At 40.9% G+C, this 11649-nt stretch overlaps 1 protein-coding gene across 1 annotated transcript; it reads right to left on the bottom strand.

Moving 5' to 3' along the window:
• Positions 1-6291: 6291 nt before the first annotated feature.
• On the bottom strand, positions 6292-8233 carry LOC118560413 (kinesin-like protein KIF20B). The gene is made up of 2 exons (XM_036131397.1): positions 8091-8233; positions 6292-6716 (listed from the first exon to the last, which is right to left on the bottom strand). The coding sequence occupies exons 1-2, from the start codon at positions 8226-8228 to the stop codon at positions 6630-6632; spliced, it is 225 nt and encodes a 74-aa protein (XP_035987290.1). The 5' UTR covers positions 8229-8233; the 3' UTR covers positions 6292-6629.
• Positions 8234-11649: the final 3416 nt, after the last annotated feature.

The following is an 11649-nucleotide window of genomic DNA, read 5'->3' as shown; positions in this document are numbered from 1 at the left end:
TTCAGTCTGTTCATGTCTGTCTCTTTCACTCAGAAACACGTTTTCACATTCATGGATTCAATTTGTTTCTTTGTGAAACTCTTCTAAATGATTCCTTGGAAACTTATTCCTCTTCCAGTCCTTTAAAGATGGAAGCTGGGATTATTCCAGGATCCACATGTTGTTTTTCTGTCTGTTTCCAGTCAAAGCTTCACTCTGAATATCAGCATGTTGACTTTCTCTCTTGGTTTTTTACTTTCATTCATCGGTCAGATTTCATTGAAATGTTGGCCAGTTTTTCTCAATCTCTGGACATTATCTGTTTCTGTCAGCGTTTTTCTAAACACTTTTTAGATTCCCATGTTAAATCTTCTTTTTGTAGATTTGCTGCAGTTCTACTCCATGTGTTTTAATTAGCAATAAACAGATTTGCTTCTTCTGTGTTTGATTCATTTGCTGTTCATTCTCTTCTGTTCCTCTGATCAATTTTCAAAATTTCAATACAACTTTGACACTTGTTTCAATAAAACAGATTTTTCTATCAACACTGACTTTCAAAAAGTCTTAATTTACAGTAAAACATTTCCATCTTCTTTCTGATACGTTTTTAAATAGCAGATTTTGTTCTTTAGTTGAATAAATCAGCAGCAGAAACTCAAAGCAATGATGAAATGATATTTCTGCTCCATCTTTCCAAACCTTGAAAACGCGTTGAGAATGAAAGAAGAGCCGTCGCTGACAGTCTGGGACTAAAATCAGCTTCTTTACTTCCAAACTGCTGACTTGGACAGACTGAAGACCAGTTTTTCATTTTCTAGCTAAACTCCTGCGGCACCAAACCAGAAGCTGAACCAACACCAACAAAAGAACCACATGGAACATTTCCACATCACAACTTCTTCTTATTCAGGACTTTTGTTTTTACACAGGAAACGTGTGAACATGCACACAGAGCCGCAGCGTGCACGGCGTCCTGCTGCTCCTCTTAAAGGGACAGTCCCACATTTTCAGCTTCTGGTATGTGTTAGCCCTGGGCCAGGCTGTAGTGATGGTGAGATGAAGCCTCATGAGGCATGGAACCACTTGAGCAAACTGGTTCGAGAAAGGGTTCATTTCTTGGAGCTTCATGTGCACACGGAACCACCTACTGGTCAGGTGTATAATCACAGCCAGCTGTATCTTAACACGTGTGATGCATTGATTTTTTTTATCTATTATGGCTCTTGGGAATGACTTCACAAAAGGTGTAGGACAAAATCATTTGTCTACATAAATTGTGTATACACGTGTATAATAAAATATTGTTTGAATGTATTCTCTGTGTGTAATTATTCCCAAAATAGTGTCATGTGATATGGCATGGTGTGTAATAATCAGACCTCTCAACTTTGATCAAAAGTTAAGAGTGAGATTATGCTAATTTTGGGGGCGGGGGGGATTATGGTCAACAATTTCCCCTCAGCAGCAACACTGAAGCACACAGAGGTTCCCGCTGCGTCTTTACGCACGATCCAGCTGCTGATGTATCCCTCTTTTCAGCTCAATGCACTTCTAGACTGTTACAGTTTATAACATTCTCATCACCTTTCACAGCGACAGGTTTCTCAGTCAGTCGACGCGCTGACCAGACAAATTTCTATTGCTCTCATCAGTGCGCCGGTGCAGTGGGCGGATTTTACCCCCGTTGGTGCGCTGCGAGGAAAATGCATAACTAAATACTGTAAAGGGCTCCTATAAAGGGAACAGGGGTACTGACAGGTCTGAGATGAAGCCCCTGATGTTACAAGTTCTTTAAAATTACCCTTAAAAGTGCGCACCTGAATTAAAGCGCGAGGCAGCAGCCCACCGAAGCACCACTGATTCTATGAGAATCAGAGCTCCTCCTATTGACTTTAACTGGCACACATTGCTACCGATGTGAGGACATTAAACGTAGTGATTCACGTTTTGAATGGTGAACAGTGATAAAAGCACCTGCTCCGAGGGAAAGGGGGGTGAGGAGCAAGCGCTGCGGCACAGAAATACCGTGCATGTAGTTAAAAAATGCAGAATTAATAAAAACGAAACTTATAAACAGACCAAGTGGCTTTTTAAACTGCATCTGGTTAGCAGAACTGTTTTATGATCCAGCGTGCAGCCATGACTGGTTCTGAATGAACCGGTCATCTGGCAAACTCTGAGCCACTTCCCGAAGCAGTCACGTGGTATAGCCGGGCAGCGAGGCTTCGGACGTCATCGTTTTCGGCTCCTCCCCTAAATGAAGCAAGCCTCGATACGCATTTTACGGAAACGCCCCCTCCATTACTCGACACACGCCTCGAAGCCTCGGCACATTACGTAACATCACTACCAGGCTGCCACACATCAGCGCCACCGGGTCCTCTGACCACCCCCAGCAGCAATTCAGGTGAAGTGTCTTTGCCTCCTTTTGGTCGGCTGTGTCAGGTAATTCATGTCTTTGAGAAAAAGCTTGACCCATCAAAAGAAATAGTGTGAACATTTTTTTTTTATAATGTTGATCTTTATTAAGCCTGAAAACAAAATCCCATTTGTTTTTTCAATACCTTTTTGTTTATGATACTTTTTGCATCACATTTGATACGGTAGATTTTTTTTTTTTTTAGAACCCAACAATGTGACTTTTATAAAAAAAAACAAATCTTTCCCATAACATCTAGAAAGTAAAGAACACTTCAGGCAGTTCTTCCCTTAGTTTTTTTTTATCCTACAACTTGTTACAGCCATTTATTTCACATCGTGGAAGACACCAAAACAGTTTCTGTCCTTGTTCAGGCAAAGATGTACCTTACATGTTTTACAGTAGACACGTGAAAAGTGATTGCCAGTGCAGTGCTTGCATCTCTGTCTGGTTTCCCATGTTGGAAAATGATCAGTGCCATCCTGTCCCACATCAAGAAGCGCACTGCAGCTTTGTCTTTTACACAGTGGTGTTGGAGTTGCTTCTGGGAAGGATTGATTATACATACCTGCAGTATCAAATATAATACAAACATTTTAACTTGATTTAACTGTGATATAATTACTTTTTAAGTAATTGGGTATTGTCTAAAAGCATAAAGCATTAATTTAAAAAAAAAGAATAACAATGTTTTATTCTTACCGTGTGACCATCTCATGTGAACAGACATTTTGAAAAGGGGAAAAAAGCTGTTTCACTCCATGCAGTGCAATGATAGACCAGTAGAGGCAGCATTCATAAATCAAGTTATATCCAATAGGTTATTATGGTAAAAATTGTTCATGTTGAAATAAAGAGGCCCCAGAAACTCATGTAGCAAATATGATACAAATGGCGATAAAGGGTTAAAACGATTTCAGTACCTTTGGTTGACGTAAATTGTCTTTTTTATTGAACCGTGAAATGTTGCATAGGGGGTCCAGATGGGGCCACTCAAACTCTTGGGGTAACACTGAAACCAAAGCCATAATTTCAGGATTTTATTCTACTGTTGTAGTAAAGCTGCGCGTCGAAAACTATCAGAAAGACGTTTACTAATATCTTTTGGTTTTTAATGTTTTTTTTGGGGATTTTTAATGTTCCTAATGATTTAATGTGCATAGACCAATAACAGTACATTTAACATTTTGAGTTGAACATCAATTCCTTTTTATTGTGTAATTATATTTAGAATAAGGTGCACATTTATTAATTTATTGGAGAACAAAACAGTTACTAGGGAAAAGTAGATACTGGCAGATACAAATAAAAACGCGATAGAAGCTCAGGAAGAGTGGCTGCCATCTCCTTGCCATGGCCACCCCTGGTGGCGCCCCTGTTTACATGACAAGCATATTCAAATTATATTGATGAATGTATTTCTCTCATTTTTACTATAGTCTGTGGTCCTCTGACAGATTTATTGAAGCAGGTGAAATCCATCTGGTCCTTCCTGTCAGAAGGCTTATGATGAAGTCAAATCTCTTCTCTGTTCTTCTCCTGTTCTTTCAGCTCCATGCATTAATCGTTCTTTTGCCCTGCATGTGGATGTTAGTGATGAAGGTGGGCTTAAACGACCTGGGAGTTTTTACTCCAAAACATTTAACCAATTTCAGTTAAATTACTCAGTTGTTGAAAAAGAAATGCTTGCTCTTATCTGGGCTTTTCAGCATTTTGAGGTATATGTGGATTCTGGCAGTGTTCCTCTGGTCTTCATGGATCATTATTCATTAACATTCTTGCATTCCTTGCAATGGCCAAATGGCAGATTAATGTGTTGGATGTCGTTCTTTCAGTCCTCTTGTCTGGATATCGGCCACGTTAAAGGCTCAGATAATACTGTGGCTGATGCTTTGTCCAGAGCACCATGTTCCTAGCTTCATAGTTGTTGAGCTGTAGAGATGGGGAGTGATTTGACCCAGCGTTTGACTGAGCCTCAGAAAGCTTTGAAGCTCAGAGTGGACCAGAACAGTTCCTCCGTATGCTAGCTGTTATTACAGGTGTTGATACAGCAGGTAGCTGAAGCCGATTGACTGGATGTTGGTTTTTAAAACCACTGAAACTCTAGTTAGTGAGGAAATCAGTTTTCTACCATTTTACTAGAACACCAGTCAAGCTTCAGAAAATATTGTTGCACAATTAAAGACCAGTGTGGGTGGATAACAGCATTTTTGTTGCCTTTATATTGTTGATCATCACTTTTTATAGATTTGTCAGCTCTGGATGCTGCTTAGGAGACTCTTCTTAATTGACTCCTCCTCTTCTTAATTGACTCCTCCTCTTTTTCATTGACTCCTCCTCTTTCTCATTGATTCCTCCTCTTTTTCATTGACTCCTCTTTTTTTAATTGACTCTTTATTGACAGCAGTAGTGGTTTAAATGTGATGTATGGGTCTGAATCTGTTACTGTCCACCAGGGGGCGCCACAGGGTTCAGTCCTTGGTTCCATTTATTGTCTATCTGGGTCTAAAAGTGTTGATGCCAGTTTGCATCTTTATGCTTATGAGGTTTTTACTGTTGAGCTCCGACTGCAGAAATAAATACTTTGACCTTTAACCCCCAGGTGGAGAAACTGGAAGTTGCTGAGGCAAAAGATATTTTTGTTGTATCAAGTTTTCATTCTTTAATGTAAAATCATCTTAAAGCTGCAACATTTTATCTGGACTGGATAAAAGTGAGGTTTTCAAAATGAAAGCTTCTGCTGAGCGTCTTAATAATTGGCTGATCAACTCTGCTTTTAAAGGCTTTTTGACATTTGGCAGATTTTTATTTCCAGTTGCTTTGACACTTCAGTGCCCGGTTAGGGACATTTCTCAACTATTCAGGTTGCAATTTATGTTAATTTATGTTCTTCATGACGTTAAATACATGCTTTTTTCCAAGCTTATGGCATAAAGTCCTTCAATTATAAACCGTTTTCCTGAAAACTGATGAAACTCCAAAATAACTTTTCTTATGGACAGAAAAGATGTTGGTTTCACATCAAAGATTAGCATGAAATAAGAAATGACAGCTATTTGTCCATTGAGGCACAACCAGCTGAAACGAGGACAGCTGAACTGAAGCTTTGACGGTGGAGTCTTTTCCTCAGCCTGGCTGAAGGGAGGGAAGTGGTTGCATGAAGTCAGACAAGATACAGGACAGGCAAGGACTGGCAACAAGGTTTTAACCTGGGTGTACCGTTTATTCAGATTTGTTTTAAAAATTTAATTTGACTGTCACACTGCAACTTTAAGATGTATGCTGCTGATGTCTTCATGGTGGACTCAGCTCATCTCCAGGTTCCTCACATCTCTGAGGTTTCCTCCTGGAGGACGGTCCTCACTGGGAGCTCCATCACTGCTGCCTTCAGCACATCAAACCTCACTGCACAGAAAAGCTCCTCATTTTCTCCATTAATGGACTTTGTTGCTTTCAGCTCCATTTTCGTTCAGACCATTAAAACAGTTTTTATTCTGCAGAATGACTGGAAACTGAGACACTTGTTGTCTTTCAGAGCGCGTCTGGGCCGGGACCCTTCAGGAAGCTTTTATTAGCCTTATATGGTCATTATAGGTGAGTAAAGGACCCAGGGGCAAAGGTAAGGTCTTTATCTAAGTCTTCATCACATGTCAGCAGCTCAAACCATGAAAAACACACCTTGGAGAACTCTGTAAGCGGTACCTGCTTAGAACCCACATGCATCGGTCCATCCATGTTTGGTTAGATCAGCGAAGGTCAAGCAAGGCGAGGCTTTCTACCATCTCTGACAGAAACGTCTAAATTCACGGTTCCCCACAGTGTGGAGGAGGAACATGAGAACTTTAATCATCTGGTTTGCAGGCTTCTTCTCAGAGAAACCAGGAGGAGAACCCGGCCAGGATCATGGTGCTGGGAACAAATGGTTTCCTGGACATGATGGCTCTGGACTCTGATGAGACCGGATGACCCGTCAGAACATAATGATTCAGGTTAAAGTGAGACTTTGCAGCAGAACCGTTAAACGTTCCACAAAGTGTTCTAGGAGGTGAAGTTAGAGCAGATTGCACATTAGAGATGAACTATTGCTGGTTAATAAAGTGAAACATGAACTTCTAAATGCTGGTTAGTGTTAACGGGTCGGCCTCCACAGAACCGATCCAATAAATGCGTCTCAGAACAACGATCCGTCACCAGCAGCTTCATTTCTACAGTAAAGTTCTGGAGGGCAGCGCTAGGACTTAGCCGCTCTGCTGCGCAGGCGCCGTTTGATGATGTCATGGTCGCTCTGGCCCTCGCCGTCCGTCTCCTGGTTGATCATCTGCAGATAAAAGGAAAGGCATCAACGTTGGCAGGAGGTTAAACATCTGAGGTTTAAAGGTCTTCAGCCATCAGAACATCACTTTGAACCAGACCCATTCGGAGCTAAAGAGGCAGAACCGCTGGGTTCTAGCAGCAGGAACCAGAACCAGCAGTGCAGCGTCAGCGTCTCAGGTCCACGGCTGTGACCATTCTGCAGGGATTCAGTTCCTTCAAGCTGAGATTGGGTTGATTACTTCTAGCAGGACACCAGGGGTGTCCAACATGCGGCCCGGGGGCCATTTCTGGCCCTCTGGTTCATTTTAAATGGCCCACAACCGCAGCAATAAGATAGTAAAACAAGTTTGGCCCAGTTTATGAATACTGAGGATTATTAGGGAGAAAATTGACTTTCAAAAACATGCAGACTTCTAAAAATTAAATTTGCAGCACAGTGTTTGTCTTTTAGTAACCTGGATTTAGCTTTTATTTCAATTTGACAGTCTGACATAAATCCAGTGACTGTGAAAAGCAGATGTGGGATCAGCCACTCATTAAACATGTTCCATATCCATTTATTCGATTGCTAAAAACAATTAAAATACTGTTTTATTTCATTTTAATATAAAGAGAACCTTCCAAAAAAAGTAAAAAACAAAACTGGACTTTTTTTCAGAAATTTAAAGACCTTTCACTTCCCCTTAAACATATAATAGGAGGAGGACTTGGGTTCCAACTGTCAAAAACGTATAATATAGCTATAGGGTTGATTCTAGCCAATAATTTACATGTTTTTTCTCCATCGTCTCAATACTCACACTCATACGGGTGATCCTTTAAGCCAGGCCAATAATGACTTCCTGTTACAGAAGAGTGGACCTGTTTTGGTTCAATCTGTATGTTGTCTAAGCCATTACAAGGCCTTTGTTGACTATAAAGCCTGATACTCTACATTACTCCAGACCTTTTGAATTGAGAAAGCGTTTTAGATAGAAAGCGAAACCTCTTCAAACTTTCGAAAAAAGTCCAGTTGTTTTGTTTTTTTACTTTTTTGGAATGACTATGACCTGGAAGACTGAGAATCTTCACGAGCATGAAGAGAACACATTTTTGTGGCCAGAGGTTACTTTGACCCTGACCAGTTAGTTCTAGATGATTTAAATCCTAATGGCTATCAGCCATCACATAAAATGTAATTTATTTAATTAATTTTAGTTATTTAATTTAGCTGATGGTCATTCAGGGAACAGGTCTGGACCCTCAGCAGATCCACCAGAGGAGGAAAGAAGAACTCATGATGAACTAACAGGTCTAATAAAACCGGCCTGGTTGACTGAGGTCTGGGTTCTGCTGGTTCTCCTGCAGTTTGCTGAGGTTGTCGGTTCAGGGCTCTTACCGGGTGGGGGGGCATGTCCATGGGGCAGGAGATTTCAGGTCTGTAGAGTTTCTTTCTGCCCCTCTTGGCCCTCAGGCTGAGGGAGGAAGAGGCGGGTGCTGAGTCTGGGTCCAGACGGCCGCTGACCAGGCTCATCATCTTCTTGGCTGCAGGAACACGGGTCGCCCAGCGTGAAGCAAACAGAACCAGAGGCAATTATCACTGATGACAGCTGCTTCTGCCTTATAACCACACAGAGAATTAACTTCTTATTCTGGACGGCATTAAATTGGCCTCTGGTAACAAAATAAAAACCATAATAAGCGCAGTTTCTGACTCTGGTGAGCTTCAGCCCACCGGTCCTGGTTCTGGGTTCTTGTCGCACGTTTCTGACCTTTGGAGTCCAGCAGAGTCGGGAAGCTCTGCATGAAGTCTCAGATCTTCTGCAGCGTGCCGTCCTTCCTGCTGCTCTGGGAGTCAAACCGACAACCTGAGGAAGAGCTCTGACCACAGAAGTAAAACAGATCAGCACTTTGTCTCCAGGTGAACAGTTCAGCTGTTTGGTTCTGGCTGGTACCTCTGCTTTCTTTGGGGTCAGCTTGGTTCTGGTGTTCCTTTGGTTCTTACTCCCCACTTCCTCCTGCTGACACAGAAACGCACCATGAGCAAGGCATCATGATTCACAGCGGCATGTGGGCTCTGAGTCCTGATTTACAGTGATGTCAGGCAGAGGAGCTAAAACCAGATGAGCTGAACCTGTGACCCAGTCACTGGTGGAGAAGCTGCCATTACGGCCAACCCAGGACTGTTATGGAAATATATGATATGTTACTGTATGAATCAGGAATTTTTATGAAAACAAGAGTTACCTTTTAATCCCTGAACTGTGGTTTTTGTTGACCCACTGGAAAACCATGAATTTATTCAAGGTCTTTTGGATACCAGGCGTGAAGAGGCAACAAATGTCTTAGTGAGGGACCTTTCTGAATGGTTTACGGTTTGAAAGCGTTCTTATGGTTCTTAATGTTATCTTGGTTAAACTCCTAAAACCAGAACTGGGCTCTAAGTTTAACGTTAGTTCCTGAGTTGTCAGGGGAGAACAGATTTCCTTTGTTGGTGGAAGATTGGCACCTGGAGACTCTGCAGGGTTCCCCCCCCCCCTCCTCCTGAAGATGTGGTCAGGTTGTGTTCTGCAGATAAGAGCTAACAGCACCATAGAGTAGGATGTTGGGTAACATACTAAACGTGGTGTTATGGTAACGTGAGTTTTCGTCTTCCTTTGGAAGTTTCAATTGTAATAAATTATTGCATTTAATAACTGTTTTCACTCTGATCATTTTTTCCTTCCTTTGTTACCAAATCAGGCCCAGCTCGACAGGACTTAACTCAGATCACAGATGTGAGACTGAGCTGCTCATCCCGGTGGTTTAAACTAAGGTCAAAGCCTAAGCAGCAATTTAAACCTGAACAAATGTCCACCAAAGGCATCGTTAGTGAGCGACTGGCTCCTCGCTCTGGTCAGGTTTGTTTCTCCACATTTACAGCAGAGAACTGTTGTTATTCCCACAGGGAATATCTACGCTCTAATGTCTGCAGCCACAGAAAATCTACTTTAACATGGGAATCATTGGATCATTTCAACTGTAACCTTAGCTGGAAAACACCTCCGGTGCATAGTTTGCAAATATATTAAAGGCCATCATATATTTTATCTAAATTATGACCAATGAAAGAAAGTGAGCGTGTAACTGAAGATTAAAAATCTCCCCCAAAGACTTCAACAACACTCTTAATCTGCTTTCTTAACCGTTTATGGTTCTGGCCAACATGCAGTGTTACCCCTACCATCATCCAGGGGGGTCCGTGTATCTTTTGGTCATTTGATTTATATTTCAGAAACAGGAATTAAACCTTGTAAGTGCAAACCTACTTGGTGATTAAACTTGATTCTGATTCTGAAAAACAAATGATTTTTTTAATACAAAAATAAAAATCGAAATACAAACCGTTTCTCTTTTTCATTGTCAAAAATGGAAAAGAAAAATTGAAAAAATGTGTTTAATTTTATTTTCTATTTTGGGTAATGGAAAACAAAAATGCTTTTAAAAAAATCAAAACGGGTACAAGGACCTGCAATCCTCCTTCCTTTCAGGAACTGTATACCCTTTAGGAGTCTGAGACAGGCAAAAAAGACTGCTGCTGTATTTTATCACCACCAAAAACTTTTATTGTTAAAGTTGTATATCTGTTTATGCATGAGGCTCCTGGCTGTGGTGTTATTTTTATTTGTACGCTGCTCCTCCTTTCTGTTATTATTACGCTGCTGGTAACTGAAAGTAGAAAGACCCCAACATTTAAAACCTTTGAAATTGTGTTTTATTATTCAGTTCTTGCAGTTTCTTACATGTTTTATTGAGGAAGAGTTCCATGGACAGGCTTTTCACCTCAAAGTATTGTAAATCTGACCTTTCAGCAGAGGTGGACCATAAATACTGTCAACAGGCCTTCCCTTTTGCATGATAACGTTTATAAAACCTTATTTTAAAGCATACAAGATTATATAAATTAGTTTTGCCAAGAAATATATATTTTTGCTATTTACATTGACAGAATGTTTCTTAAATATTTTATCATATTTGCTGAAGAACCCTAAAGCAGAGCTATAACCACATATATTTCTAAAGAACAAAAATGGTTAATTTATGGTGAATCAGCACCCACCATAAATTAAAACTTATTGCAAATGCAGTTATCCATTTGTTCCAACAGGTGGTGCATGCTACCACAGGAAACAATTTTTATTTTATTTTTTTTTTTCGCTCTAGCGGCACGCGTTTTATTGACAGTGAGCTGACAGGAAGAGGGTGGAAGAGCGGGGACCATTCAATTTTGTACAATATTTTCAAGCTACAAAGTGCATCACTTAGCAGCGATAGAAGAACTGGCAAAGCAGTGTAAGAGAAGAGCTGTGCCAGGAGCCAGAATGCAGCAGTATTGGTGTTTATATTTCATTAACTACCACTACTAAAGGGTTCAGGTCCACAGAGGGTTGCTACCCCGGAGTCACAGCCACTGACCAGATGCTGCTGATGTATATTGTTTGGTAGAAAGTACTATTTCTAACAGTGTCAGACATTGCTGATGTACTGTATATTACCCTCAATGCAGCACTGCCTCTACTTCATACTTCCACCGGTAAATGGTAAAGGGCTTGTACTTGAATGGTGTCAACCCGCTGGTTACATGATGAACTCCCCAACTCTTGTTCCACCGTCGCCCCATTTCATTGTATATGTATATGTGAACTAGAGGAGGTCCACCCTTACAGTAATTAAGGTAACACTGTTTTCACAGTTGCCAAAACAGCACTTTGAATCGTCTTGTTACTGAAAAGTGCTATAGTGCTATTGCATAAAAACATTAAACTCTATTCTCTAAACCAATTGTGTGAAAACATTTTGGGTAGTTTTGAGGTAGTTGTTTATGTGGCCAAACGGTACACAAGGCGCGTAAATTTTTTTGCAGAAAAAATAAACCCCTATTGTTTATCACAAGTGATGCACTTGTGCAATAAACAGTC

The sequence above is a fragment of the Fundulus heteroclitus genome, unplaced genomic scaffold (genome assembly GCF_011125445.2).
Source record: "Fundulus heteroclitus isolate FHET01 unplaced genomic scaffold, MU-UCD_Fhet_4.1 scaffold_43, whole genome shotgun sequence".
Lineage (NCBI taxonomy): Eukaryota > Metazoa > Chordata > Actinopteri > Cyprinodontiformes > Fundulidae > Fundulus > Fundulus heteroclitus.
This window is presented reverse-complemented; position numbering and strand designations above follow the sequence as displayed.

What these genes read in the sequence shown, in the direction of transcription:
- LOC118560413 (XM_036131397.1), bottom strand. Translation starts at nt 8,228, where the DNA reads ATGATGAGCCTGGTCAGCGGCCGTCTGGACCCAGACTCAGCACCCGCC. An exon ending in TGGACATGCCCCCCCACCCG is followed by an intron (nt 6,717 to 8,090) that starts GTAAGAGCCCTG and finishes TTTTATCTGCAG; the next exon opens with ATGATCAACCAGGAGACGGA.